The 14733-nt window shown below is 48.7% G+C and overlaps 1 protein-coding gene across 1 annotated transcript in view; it reads right to left on the bottom strand.

Moving 5' to 3' along the window:
* The window catches only part of LOC147664119 (C-type lectin domain family 2 member D-like), a 68048-nt gene extending 54331 nt beyond the window's left edge, over positions 1 to 13717 (bottom strand). Inside the window, exons 1-2 of the mRNA XM_086949978.1 lie at positions 13176 to 13717; positions 10233 to 10352 (exon numbers count right to left, since the gene is read on the bottom strand). Of these exons, the coding sequence (XP_086806104.1) occupies positions 10233 to 10352; positions 13176 to 13302 (247 nt within the window). The 5' untranslated portion in view covers positions 13303 to 13717. The remainder of the gene's footprint in view (positions 1 to 10232; positions 10353 to 13175) is intronic.
* Positions 13718 to 14733: the final 1016 nt, after the last annotated feature.

The raw sequence follows: 14733 nt of genomic DNA, 5'->3' as shown, positions 1-14733 counted from the left end.
ATGCAAGAGACAAAAGATGGGGAACTGGCCACCCCCAGCTTTGCATCCAGATCTTTATCGCCTATGGAGCAGAAGTACAGTGTAATAGAAAAGGAGATGTTGGCGGCGGTCTGGGCCATGGAGAAGTCCTGCCAGTTCTTATGGGGCATGAAATTCAGGCTAAGAACAGACCATAAGCCTCTGGTCAAAGTCCTCATATCATCTGGACATGCGAATGCGACACCCCGCATCGCTAAGATGACCTTGAAATTGTTGGACTACAGGTATGATGTAGAACACATCCGGGGAGCCAGAAACAAGGTAGCCGACTATCTCAGTCGAGCCTCAGCCATGGGAGAAGCTCCACGAGGTTCCGAAGCTGAGGATACCAGAGTGACGTTCATGGAGGATTACGGTCGTGTGATAAGTGAACAGGAATGGAAGGAAGCATACGAGAACGAATCAGACATCGGGCTGTCAAGCAGTTCATACTAAGAGGATGGCCAGAGAAGAGGCACGTGGAGGCTGAGCTCAGAAAATTCTTTGAAGTGAGAGAGGAATTATCAGTTTGTGGCCATGGAATCTTCCTGCGGAGAGGTGAAAAGGTAGTTACTCCCAACACGCTGGTGCCACATTTACTTGGTCTTATGCATGAAGGACACCTGGGTATTGTGAACACGAAGCTCAGGGCGAAACAGATGTACTGGTGGCCTGCTATAGATAGCCAGATAGAAAGGCACGTGCGGGAGTGCAAACAATGCCAAAGAGCGGACAAGTCCCAAAGCCTGATGCGCCCACCCTTAGGAAAGATTGACAACCCCGCTACCTCATGGGAGGATCTGTCGATATACATCTTGGGTCCAGTATTGGATGCCCAGGGAGTCCAGAAATATGTGGTAGTACTCGAAGACCGGTATTCCAAGTGGCCTGAGATCGACATACAGGAAGACATGGACACCGACAAAGTATTAAAATTTCTAACAACCATCTTCCTTAGAGAATGTATTCCACGCTCCATCCTAAGTGACAATGGGCCTCAGTTTACGTCGGAGAAATGGAACGCGTACATGGGAAGGAATGGTATAAAGGTCAAACACACATCCATATATCATCCGGCGGGAAACGGTCTAGCCGAGAGGTTCAACAGAGTCATCATGGGATCGGTACAGTCAGCGATCGGAGCCGGGAAGGAAGAATTAAAGTGCATGTTGTGGGCCTACAGGATTACCCCGACCAGCACAGGATACAGCCCCTTCCAGATCTTAAGAGGTCGAGACCTATTCACGAAGGACAATGTTGCATGGAAGGAGCGCACTATCACGAGCAAGTGGTCTCCAGCAGTAGTGCACCACAATCTGGGAAAGGCGCAAAGAATATATACAGAACACTTCAATAGAAGACGAAATGTCAAGGAGACGGAGTTAAAGAGAGGAGAGTGGGTTCGACTCAAACTAGCCCAGTTAAGAAAGAAAGGTGATAGCAAGTTCAGTGCACCTATGCAAGTGGAAGAGGTTTAGAACCGAGTAGCCCTGCTGAGTGATGGGAAAGTTTGGTCTCTGGACAGGATGTCCAAATGCAACAAGATATTGCGATGGAATGAAAGAGAAAGTGGACAGGCAGAAATCCCCCATACTCAAGATACTGAAGCCATTCCTGTGGAAGAAGGAACAGGAAATGCTAGAGAAGGAGAGACAGAGGAGGAAGCAGAGATGGGGAGTGATCCTGGTGCCTTGGAACTCTTGTGAAGCACCTGTGAAATGTCATGTAGAAGTGTTCCCCTGAGTACAGAAAGAAGTGGAGCAAGAAATCCCCAAGAAGTTGCTGTGTACACTTCCAGTACCCCAGTGAGGCATACCCGCACTGGCAGAGCTGTGGTAAGACCGTTGAAGTACCGAGTCTTTGAGATGGGAGACGGGAATGAGCCCACCAGCAGGTAGAAAGAGAGACATTACCTAATGTTTGAAATGTATATCCATAAAGGAGGGAGATATGTAGTGTCGCGCTCTAGTCTTCACGATGTAACGTGATGACGTAGAGCGCAGTGGCCATTTTGGGTGCGGCTGAAAGAGCGCGGAGCCCGCGAGCATAGCCGAGGTCTCCCGGCGCTCTCCCTAATTGTATTTCTATGATAAATATAAATTTACTTACCTGCAACCTCCTGTGTGAGAGTGTCCTTCCCCTGGGGAGCTTGAACTTTACAGTGCAGTTCTCACATGCAGTTCTCGCTGCTGAGGGCATTCCAAGGAGGTAAGTGGAGGTCACTGCAGGCATCACGCTGGGCAGCAGAGCGGCTTTGCTACTCCCGATGGCCCTGAATCACTTACTTGGTCAGGTCAGGTATGACAGTCCTTCTGCCGCTCCGTGCTGCCACTTCAAAAGAGGGCCACGGCAGCCTTATGCTTGCGGGCCACAGTGGTAATAGGCAGTCTGCTTTCAGCTGCAGGGTGCACAGGGATTTGCAGCACAGAGGCTTTCACCAGATGCAGCCATTTTTTAAACGGCCTGAGATGCCGCCCAGTTGTTTCATACTAGCTGGCAGCACAGGGGCCTCACCGCCTCACAGGGCCTATCCTGGCTTTATGGCTCACTTCCCAGGCAGAGTTGGCACATCAAGCAATCAGGGCCCATGGTGCTAGCTGCGGCTAATTTTCATGTTGACTCCGGACAAGGCCTCTGCCGCGAGTCACGGCGGTAAGTGGTGAGTAGTGCAGCTGCTATATGGCGCACACCACATTGCGTGAGTCTGAGCCGTAGAGAGGGCACCTCAGGTTCATGGCGGAAGACTGATGCAGCAGCTGTGCTTCTTTTCTGCATTTCGTCGGGTAGTCTCGGGCCCTGTAGACTCTTGATGCAGAGGGCAGGGCCTTCTTGTAACTTCTGAAGGCACTTGACTTCAGCGGGCCGCTTGGACCTTGCACAATGCACCACCACATTGCTGCTGCTTTGCTTTACTCCTCTGTGGGCTGGCGGGGGTTGCAGTTGCCGGTTCCAAGACCTCTGTGGGGGTGGTGGGGCCGCTGACTCTCCACCCCGTGTGAGGGCAGTGGGGACACTCATTTGCTGCTGTGATCGCTTCAAGCTCTAGGCTGCAGCCAGCCTCATACAGGTGATGGCATTGACACCCGGAGCAGCGGTGCAGCTGGGGAGTACTCCACTTCGTTGGGACAGCACTTCTCCTTTCGGCATTGTGATGGTATCCTGCTCAGAGACAATGCGGGTGCTTCACGCGGTATTGGGCAAGGCTATGTCAAGCTCTGGCATACCTTGCATGCTCCTGTAGTGTCGCTCTTTCTACAGAGTGCACGCAGACACGGTTGAAGGTACCAGCTCCTTTATTCAGCTCCTTCTTAGTACAGGGCTAACGGCTAACTGACCCCTTGGTCCCCGGCTCCTCCCTTTCCGCCCGCCCTCGTCCCTTGCTCGGGCCCGTCCTAGTGCCTGACCAGTTTGGTCACTGGGCACTATTGCATTGACATCATTACATCTCCCCCCTCTGTGAATAAAAGAAACAAAAATATAGACACCACAGCAAACTGTCTTTCTTTAAAGTTCTTCGATAAGGCGAGACGGTTTTGTGATCACACGTCTGGGGCGTGACTGGAGGTCGGGACTGTCACGCTCACTCTCATCGGCAATCTCCATCAATGCCTGACTGTGAATTGGCAGCGTCTCTGGTTCTCTCTGCTCCAGCTTCGGTTCAGTCAGTAGCTCTTTAACATTGGGTCCGCACTTTTTGAAGTACGTCACGTTCCTGGTAAGTCTTCTTCCGTCAGTCTCTGCAGTGATCATAGTTCCTTTTTGTTGTATCAGCTTCAGCGGAACCTCATGGCATCTGCAGTCAGTCTTCCGGTGCTGCTCTTGTCGTGCCAGCACCCAGTCTCCCTCTTGTATTTGAGGGGGAGTAGCATGACGCCGCTCATCGGCTTAGTCCTTCATCTTTTCCTTCTTTATTTTGTCTCTGGCCGCGATCTCCTCATGGTCAGAGTCGGGATAATGTTCGTTCGCTGCCGTATTCATCATTGGTATTCTGGTGCGCACTGGGCATCCCAGCATGAGAGTGGCAGGACATTTGCCTGTGGTGGAGTGAGGCGTATTTCGGTATGCTCGCAATACCTCATTGAGTGCTGCCTGAAGGCTCTTTCCGGTGAGTTCTGCTTGCTGAATGGCCTTCTTGATCGTGGCCATGAAACGTTCGATCATTCCGTTGGCCTGCGGCCATAATGGTGTGATCTTGTGGTGTGTGAAGTTAAGGTGCTGAGCAAAATCAGCAAAGTCATGGCTGTTGAATGGAGACCCATTATCTGACTTCACCACTAGGGGAATGCCCCATCCGGCAAAGACCTCCTCTAGGATTGGTATGGCACTCAATGCTTTTGTGGATGCACACAGGTGTGCGATGGGGAATCTGGAATATTCGTCCATGGTGACCAGGACGTATTGGCCTGATTTGATTGGCCCAAAGAAGTCAATGGCAATGTGTTGCCAGACACCCTCTGGTAGGGGAGACATTTGTAGTGGTGCAGGAGGATCCGGACGGCTCAGCAGTTGACATTGCGGGCAGTCCTTCAGGGTCGTCTCCACCATCAGGTCTAGTGTTGGGAACCAGACTCTTTCACGGAGTGCTCTTTTTGTGTCTGCTATGCCCCGGTGTCCTTCATGTGCTAGGTTGATGACCCCTTGTCTGAGTCGTCATGGGATCACTATTCTGGTGTCTCGTAAGATGAGACCATTTGCTGCTATCGACAGTTCCTCGCGGACATGTTTGAATGCCGCCATATCTTGGTCGTTTTGTTCACTGCTTTGCGTGTGTCTCCAGCTGTTAGTTTGGATCAGATGTTTCACCTCTTGCAGGGTGGCATCGGTTTGCTTCGCTTCACAAATGGCCTCCAGTGGAACAGCCGGAGGCCTCGCTTGATCTACTACGAATTGAATGTATTCGTCCGCGATTGATTGTTCTGATTTGCTGGATCTGGTGGGGTGCCGGGACAGGTAGTCTGCAGGGTTTGCATCTTTTCCTGGCTTGTGAATTATGGTGTAGGTGTATTCTTGGAGCCGCAGGCCCCATCGCTCTATTTCCAAAGATTGTGGTCCAGGCTTGGTGGTCAGTCACTAGTGTAAAATGTTTTCCAAAGATGAAAATGTGGAAGTGTTCACACGCCCAGACAACAGCCAGGCTTTCTTTTTCTGGCTGTGAATATGCTCTCTCCGTGTCTGTTAGACTTCTGCTGGCGTATGCTACTATGTGTCGTTGGTCTTCTTCTCTATCGTATTGTGCGAGGATGGCTCCTAATCCTACGGGACTGGCATCCACTGTTATCTCCGTCTTCTTTTTTGGACTGAAGTAAGCCAGGTTTTTTGCTGACTCTACAGTCCTCTTGATCTCTCGAAAGGCCCCTTCACATTGAGTGGACCACTGGAAGGGCTGTCCTTGTTTAGTGAACATCCTTAGCGGGTAGCTTAGCGTGGCGTAGTCAGGTATATATCTGGAGCAGTAGCTGGCCATGCCTAGGAATGATCGTACATCGCCTACGTCCTGCGAGCTTGGTGTGTCGTTTAGCGCTGCTACCTTTTCTAGGTCTGGTTTCATGCCACTTCCAGAGAATGTGTGTCCGAAAAATTTTAGCGTGGGTTTGTGAAATTCACACTTATTTTGGTTGAGTGTGAGGTTGGGTTCCATCAGCGCCTGACAGACCTGATCTAGTGATTCGTTGTGTTCTTGAGTCGTTGCTCCATATACGAGGATGTCATCACTATAGTTTAGGACATGTGGAATGTGATGTATTGTTCTCCTGATGGCCTCTTGGAATATTTCCGCTGCTGATGACACCCCGAAACTTAGTCTTTTATATCTGAATAATCCGAGGTGTGTCGAGAATGTTGTGATGTATCTTGACCTTTCGTGCAGTTCTAGTTGGTGGTATCCTTTATTGAGGTCTAGTTTTGAAAAGATCTTGGCTCCATTGAGTGAAGTGATCATGTCACTGATGTGAGGGCCTGGATGTCTCTCTCTCTCTCTTGCCGTGTTGGGTGCTCTCATATCCACACACAGACGGACTCGGCTGGTTTCTCCTTTCTTTGGGACTACCACGACTGGGGAGACCCATAGGGTTGGTCCATCTGTTCTCTCGATGATATCGGCTTCTAGCAGGTCTTGGAGTTCCTTCTCCACGGCTTCTTGCAGGTGAAACAGGATTTTTCGGTGGTGTTGTGCCACCGGTGTGATTTGTTCGTTTATATGCAATTTTATTTGGCAGTTCTTCATTTTTCCCAGGCCTTGAAAGAGCTTGGGGAACTTCTGGATGAGTGGTGGTTTGTCAGTGACTCTGAATATGATGTTCACCAATTTCAATCGTTCTGCAGTGGCTAGGCTCAGGAGGCAGTCTGCTTCAGGCCCCTCGATGACATGGATGTAGGCTGATATTGTGCGATCTTGGTATGACAGTTCGGTCGCGAACTTCCCAAGACACGTTAGTGGCTTCTTGGACATCCACGTATACACTTGTACATGGGCATTAGCCAGCTTTGGCAGTTGTTTCATGCGTTGGTATTCGGTTACTGGTAAGTAGTTTAGCGTTGCCCCACTATCTAGCACGAACTTGGTGGGGTGAGAGCCAACTCTGATGTCTAGCCGCTGGTACTCTTTCAGCCGATCAGGGTCAGCTACACAATAAATATATTCCTTTCGGTCTTGAGAGATGGGTGATGGGGATCGGGATTCTCTTGATGACGACTGCCGAGATTGACATGTCCTGCAAGAATGGCAGCTGGATTGTGACGACCCAGTGGATGAGTCTCGTCTATCCTGGACTGCTCTGACATGATGACGACTGTTTGAAGGCTGGTGTTGCCGGTGCCTTCCCCTGTGGTCACTCTTTGGTACTACCTCACACATGCTTTCAAAGTGGTTGTCTCTACCACACTTCCGGCATTGTTGTCCTAGTGCTGGGCATGCATCTGCATGCGGGAAGTCGTATCCACATCTGTAGCATTTGAGTTGTCTGTCTGATCGTCCCCTCGTGTGACTCGTATCTTTGTGTCCTTTGCTTGACTGGTGGTGATGTCTCTTGGATCTGGAGGAACGCACCTGTGGTGGGGATCGTCCGTGCACTTGTCGAGACTGCATCCTGAATACTTGTTCCCGTCTCTCACCTTTCCCGGCTTCCATTTTCTTCACATGTTCATCAGCTTGTTCATCTACTCTCGTCATCTCTACGATCTCTTCCAACGCGTAGCTTCTCTTGAGCAATTTGCGTCTCAGTGGTTCGGAGAGACAACCATCTATGACTCTTAGTCGCAGGGCGTCTTCAGTTGAAAACTTGTCAAAATCACAGTACTTCGCCAATCGTCTCAGACGTGTTACGAACGCCCCCATTTGTTCACCTTTCTCTTGTGCGGCCAGGTTGAATGTGTACGGCTCAAAGTCGATGTTCCTTTTGTGTAGGAACTTGCGGTCTAGTGCTTCGCGTACTTTATCGTAGGAATCAGAGGACTCTTCTGGCAGTTCTTTTATGATTCGTCCACCTTCCCTGCCAATCAGGTTCTTGAGCGCAAACAGTTGCTCTTCGAGGTCTGTCATCTTGGATGCTTTCATGAAGTCCTCAAAATCTTCTATCCATTCTTGCCATTGTGGACCCATGCTCCCGCCAGATTCAAGAACGAGGGGCTCGGGGCGGCGCAGAAATGAGGCTCTCATCATGCTTGTGGGGGCTGGGTCGGGCATTGTACACCTGTGGTTCCTGACTGCTTTTACAGGCCTAATTTACTCTCTGTTATGTTCTGTTGCACTCGCCAGTGCTTGTTTGTTACTCCTGTTGCACTCGCCAGTGCTTGATTGTTACTTTGTTGCACTCGCCAGTGCTTGTTTGCTGTCTTTATTGCACTCACCAGTGCTTGTTTGTTACTTCCGTTGCACTCACCAGTGCTTGTTTGTTGGTCCTGTCACATTTGCCAATGCTTGTTTATCACTCGCCAATGCTTGTTTGCTGTTTCAGGCTCTTTGCCTGACTTCAAAATGGCCCCCGATGATCCCTCGCAGGGGATTGGCCAATGATGCCTGACTCTAAGATGGCCGCACGGTAAATTTCGTTTCTGGCGAGATTTCGGCCGTTTTTCTTGTTTTCTTCACCGGGGACACAGTTAATCGGTGCTTTCACTCACCGCATGCAGCCAGGATCCACCGCTGGAGTCACAAACAGGTAGGGCAGCTTTCTTTTGCTTCTACCACCGGGGTGGGCTCCCGGTGGGGACTTTGGGCAGTGTGCTTCGGCCTCTTGACACGAGGCGGGCTCCGCTGTTTCCACCGCCGAGGTGGGCTCTCGGTGGGCGCTGTGGGTAACGCGCTCATGCCTCCATGCATGAGGCGAGCTCCGGTATTTCCGCCGCCGGGGTGGCTCCCGGTGGGCGTTATGGGCAACACGCTCAAACCTCCGGACGTGGGGCGAGCTCCAGGCGGGTCAATAACCGCTGGGTGCCGAGTTAGCCTTCTTCATGCACGCGTGGGGACAGGACACCTTCGTCGCCAGATGTAGTGTTGCTCTTTCTACAGAATGCACGCAGACACGGTTGAAGGTACCAGCTCCTTTATTCAGCTCCTTCTTTGTACAGGGCTAACGGCTAACTGACCCCTTGATCCCCGGCTCCTCCCTTTCCGCCCGCCCTCGTCCCTCGCTCGGGCCGGTCCTAGTGCCTGACCAGTTTGGTCACTGGGCACTATTGCATTGACATCATTACAGCTCCGTCCGTATCCAGTGTCTCGATCTGTCTGCTCCAGTATCAGTTGTTTTAGCTGCGTGGCTGGGGTAGGCTACTCTTCCTCCCACGAACAGAGCAAGTACCAGCAAAACACGCGGGGCTAGGACCGCCTCGTCACCATTGTTGTGTTGTGGGCCCTGGGCCCACATGCTACTGAAATGAATGCCATAGGCACATGACGCATACTGGTTAACTGGCCACGAGCACGTGCACCCGGGCCCTTTTATTCACGGGCTCTCGTCACTCGTGATGCCTGTGAGGGATGCGTGTGGGAGTGCAAGTGTGCCCACTCCCCTAGGGGAGTGACTATCAACGCTATGCCTGTTGAGACACTAGAACGTGTCTCGAAGGACATAACACTTCTGACAGGCGCGTCACGGTCATTATCTGCACATGGGCAGCGTTCATCTCAGGCTGTGAGGGGGGATTAAATCACACCACTCTCAAGTCCTTCTGCTAATTTTGTAAGTTACTATGTGGTGAAAGCACTGCAGTTTGTGGGTCAACTGAGTGGTTGGCCCTAGAGGTACTTTACCACAACTAGTTTATTTACACATGCCAGTGCTGGGCACTCCATCTACCGATATGGCTTCGGGCATGTTTTGGAATTTGGAGCCTGTACACCTGGTCTGGTGTGAAATTAATGACAGGACATCGAGTATGCGCAGCAATACAAGCATGGAGGCAGGGAATTGGGCAGAAGGTATCGCGAGCACTGTGCAGATTACAACTGCACTATCATTGGCATACTTCTACTGAAAAACTGAAGGGGGGCTCCTGTTGATATCATGGAAAGATTTTTGCAACAAAACATGAATGGAGAAAGGGGGTTGTGAAAACAAATGAAACAGTTACTGCTTTTAAATCATTTAAAATTAGTAATGCATTTACACAAGGGAGCTTCGACCCAAAAGTTACCTTTCAAGGATATGGTAAAGTGCTTGTGTACTCTTGTGTCGCTCTTGCAATAAGAAAAATTAAACCAAATTGATGTTGCCTCTCACAAAGTAACAATTTTCAAATTCAAAAACTGAAATATATGTTTTGGATTATCTTACACAAATACAACTAAGTGCTGTTAATTCACGTTTGCCATGGTGCAAATATATTTACTATCCTCACCAAAGGAGCAACAAATGTCGTGCGGATGGATTTGCACTCCGAGCAAGGTGCATAAATTCGTTAATATTCAAGGTAGGATTTCTTTGGGCTGAGCGGACAGTATGCCATTATGCTTTCTTTTTGGGGGAGCGAGGCACTAAATGTGCGTGTTGTCATTACTTTAACGTCATGTCAACAACAAAAAAACGTACAAGACTCCATTTCCTTTATAAGTCAGGAAATCCTGTCCAGGCACAATGTTAATTAAACAGTTTCATCCAATAAATTGAATGCAGAGCCAGTAATGGCCACTAGGTGTCGCACGTCCTCCATTAACACTGTCCCTTTACTGGTGTTGGGGGGGGGGAGGGGTACAATTAACTGAAGTGTTTGATACTCACCTATGATGTATGCTACGAGACATGCAGTAATGATGAGCAGAACAGCTGCCAGCCCCAGCGCCGCGTGCAATCGGGTCACTCCTTTCGGCGTTTTTCTCACACTGTCGGACCACTCATGATCTATAAAAGAAACAGATAAATGTGATGTCTATCCAGTTAACGTAACCCAAAATGTTGAGTTTCCAGCCATTTTTAGGTGTGGCATGAAAAGAGTTTGGAGCTGTCTGTTCTTTAAGACCATGCTGTGTGGTCCGCAGCCGCAGGGGGTCTTGGCCTGCAGACACCCGCGCGCACACAAGATGACCTTCATGGGGTCTGAAGCACACAGACACAGGTAGGACAATAATTCTCAAACTGTCAGAACGATGATGTAACATACGAGTGCACTGCCAAGGCTGGCCTTGGGTGAGCTGGGCCCAGGCCGCCAATATTCCGAGGGGCGCAGCAGGGAGTTGCTCGCCCGTCCCAATTGGTCGACTTCGCATTCAGCCGTTAATGTACCTCAGCTTCATTGTTAGCACCTTATCAACCCCCTGTCCCCCCATCTTCCTCACACCTCCTGTCGTCACACCACAAGGACCCACCCACCCCTACAACAAACAGTACATTTTATTTCCGTCCACAGAGCTGTATCAGTCGGTCCGATGTATGGGGTATTGTACCCAATGGGATATTGAGGTGTTCGGGCTAAACTTTGTGGTATCCTTTCATTTGGGGCAAGTAAAGCCATATCGTTAAATTACTATATGAGAGTAGAACATGTGAGGGAGGAGTCAGATATGTGAAAACTATCATACACAGTAGTTCAAGCATTTCATATTGAATCATATAAGGACAGTTTCTCAACTAGGGGCAGATTTACAAGCCCCCTGCGTCACTTTTGTGTCGTTTTTCCCATGTTAAAAATGACACAAAAGTGGCGCAAGGGGCTTGTAAATCTGCTACCTAGTGTTTAGCATATATGAAATGGCCATAGTTCACATTTTTATCCTTAATGTCACTGATAAAATGCAGTTTCTAAAATAATGTGCCTTAAGCAAGAGCGAAAATATACACTATATCTTACCAAAGTTGTACAGTAAAAAGAGGATTTGCAAACTGTGTTTGGAAAGTGTATGTAGCATTCGTTTTTAGCTAGAAAATGTGTTATGTAAAAGTGCGCAAAAAGCAGTATTTTTAGTTGCTTAGGATTTGAGCCTTAGTTGCAGGGTTGAACAAGATCTGAAAAGTGTGGATTGAGCCCGTCTGTGTCCAAGTCGATTCAGACTTCATGAGCAGGACCCTGCCCATGCCCATCGGCCTATGCTTAAAGTCACATGCCCTTACATATGTTTCTTAATGATTTTCTTTCCATCTGTGCTCCAATTGGTTTCCAGGGCTGGGGTTTCTATTGGCTAATAAGTCTGGGGTTCGGATTGGTTCCCAGGGCTAGGGTTTCTATTGGCTAATAAATCTGGGGTTTGGATTGGTTCCTAGGGCTAGAGTTCTCATTGGCTGCTAGGTCTGGGGTTCAGATTTGTTCTTAGGGCTAGGGTTTATTTTCGGCTTAGGGTTAGAGTTCGGATTGGCTGATAGGTGTGGGTTTTGATTGATTCTTAGGGCTAGGATATTATTGGATTTAGGGTACTGATTGCCTAAGTAACCTTGGAATTACTATGGACTCCAATTTATCAATGAATGCCCAAGTGGACAAATCAGCAAAATCAAGCTTCATTACCATGAAAACTATGTGACACGTCTTCCCCCACCTGGGATTTCCACACAAGGTCCAGGCTAGTCTACTATCTCTTGTACTCGATTACTCCAATAGTCTCTACCACGGATCATCTTTATCTACTATGAAAAGACTACAACGGATTCAGAACTCTTATATGTAAAGCCACAGGTTCACATTTCCCCTGCCAAGACATTGGTTATTGGTTACCTGAAGATCACCTTTAAGCTGCTTTGTATCGCCCACCAAGCGATACATGGGACAGGACCACTTTTCATCAGGAATAAAATCATCAAATACACTAAACACAGAAAAATCTGCTACAGATTGGTGCCTCACCTCAAAATACAACCATACATGAAAAAACCACAGGCGGCACAACCTTCTCTGTTCAAGCACCAACACTATGGAACTCTTTACCCCCAAACACAAGATCCATGGATAACAATCTTTTCTTCAGAAGACTACTCAGGGGTAGGTTCTTTACTACATAACCACCATACTCAAACGTAAATTTACAGCATATCCCTGTGTATATAAACATTTAATTTGACTATATGTATCTAGATATGTGTATTTCATTGTACAGATGTCTACTAATTATGTTTTCCACTTATATATATATATATTCTTTAGATCTGCCTAACATATTACTTATAGCTATATATACATTGTTCTATGCTTCACATATATATAGGTCACTGCATATTTTTCATAGAAGATATTTGATTAGATGCTTATGGGTCTCTGTTTTATTTATCACAATATGTAAATATTATCATAACTATTTTGTCTACAATTGCTTCATTATTAAAATATAGAAAAATTCTAAAAATAATTGTTAAAAATTCTCAAGTAAATTAGCTTTAAGTATAGCAACACTTGAATGTCTTCGTTTATAAAATACAATGTGAATCTCAATATATTATCTTCTGTATACATGCATACCCTCTGTATGTCGTTATGTATTTATAAATTTACTTTATTTCTACTGCAGAAAGATGGCTTTTCCGTGAAGCCAACATGGCCAAGAGGGAGGTGTGATGTCTCTTCCGCTACCCGTGACATGTTGGTGAATCGGAAGACCACAGTGCAGGATGTGTTCGCATGCTGTGTGTGATAGGTTTGCTTTTATTTATTTATTTAATTTATTTAATGCATTCTTATAAAGCGCGGACTTTACCCGAAGGTCTCAGAGCTGCGGGGGGCGGGTCGAGGCATTGACTCACCTGTCGGGGCAGACAGTGTACTTTTAGGGAGTGTCCCCGAATTGCAGGCGCCATTCCCGTTCTCCAGACGTTCAGTGAGTGCGCGTGCTTCCATAGCTGAGCAGTTTAAAGGGACCTCGCAATTCATAAGTACCCTCGAGACGGCACGGATGGAAGACGGACGGGGACGCCCGTAACGTAGTTAAACAAGAGCATCCGCAGCCTTAATGAGGTGACCATATGTAGCCCTTCTCCGGGGTGAAATGCGCCTCTTTGTGCTGGAGCATTGGGCCGTGCTGACAAACGGATAAAAAAAAGTACTGATGTGTAGGGGGGGACATTTGGGGGCGCTCACGGCTCCCGGAGATTTTCAGTGTGGCTGATCCGCAGACAGTGGTCATGGTCAAGCGCGCGCGCAGGCGGGATCCGAGCTAAAATAAAGGTCTTCTTCCATGGTCACACTGAGCTTTTCTGTTTTTTAAATGTTTGTTAGTAAGAAAGTGGTCGGTACAGAAAGCCCCCCAGTGCACCCGAGCCGTCGCAGGCTGCGCCGACACCAGAGTGCGCGGTGGGAGGAGTTGGATACTGGTTATGTGTATTTATAGTAAGTATGCGCCTGTCACACACCCACGTCCCTGTAAACACTCCTCCAGCGAGGCAGGCATGGTTCACAACAGTAGCACCAGCCACCAGGGGCGTAACAAAAGCCCCCGCAGGTCGCCCCACTCTCCGGTAAATGAAGGGGGCCAGCCCCCCCCCCCCCCCCCCCCACCCCCCCTCAGCTCTTCTGAGAGCTGTGAGAGAGGCTTGCGCTGAAGCCAGCCTCTCTCCCTTTAAAGCAGGTGTAGGCTGTCTGCAGCCTGCTCCGAGCCCCTCGCCCCCTCCCTCTGACTGAAGAGAAACAAAGTATCACCATACATGTTTCTCTTCAGTCAGAGGTGCCAGGCCGAAAAGAGGATGGGGTGGGGGCCGAGTTAAAGCAGGTGAACTCTACTCTGCGTCCAGTAGTGGATCAGGGGGGCCTCTGTCTCAGTTAAGCTGCACATGAGGCACACCATTGCTCCTATAAAAGGGCAGTTTTTACCGCTGGACGCCATATTAAAAGTGTCCCGGGTAACTACAGGAGGGGCCACAGAGACTTGTGCTGCCCCTCATGTGACATGGACTGCGCAGTCAAAACGTCAACGTGCTCTGGGGTCAAATGGACAATGAGTATATGTCAGTCACATTTTCAGGATGGCTGTCAAATATACATAGAATCGAATTTAAAATTAATTATATGTGAATTCATTTTATAGGTGGTAATTCTGGATACTCTGAAGACCCAACTGGACTTTACTCTTCAGTGAATCCACAAGTCAAGCCTTAGTCTGGATTGACCCTGGCGAATCCAAGGGCTCCTCAGGCTCAGAAGCGCGGGTCCTCGCAATCATCAGCCTCATAACTGAGAGAGAGAGCAGAGAGAAGAAAGGTGCAAGGCGAGGGGACATGGGTGCAAGGGAGAAGGGTGCAAGGCAGAGAGAAGAAGGGTGAAAGGCAGAGAGAAGAAGGGTGAAAGGCAGAGAGAAGAAGGGTGAAA

This window comes from Lissotriton vulgaris, unplaced genomic scaffold (genome assembly GCF_964263255.1).
Source record: "Lissotriton vulgaris unplaced genomic scaffold, aLisVul1.2 SCAFFOLD_1763, whole genome shotgun sequence".
Lineage (NCBI taxonomy): Eukaryota > Metazoa > Chordata > Amphibia > Caudata > Salamandridae > Lissotriton > Lissotriton vulgaris.
Note: the sequence above shows the minus strand (reverse complement) of the source record. Positions and strands in the feature narration are given on the sequence as shown.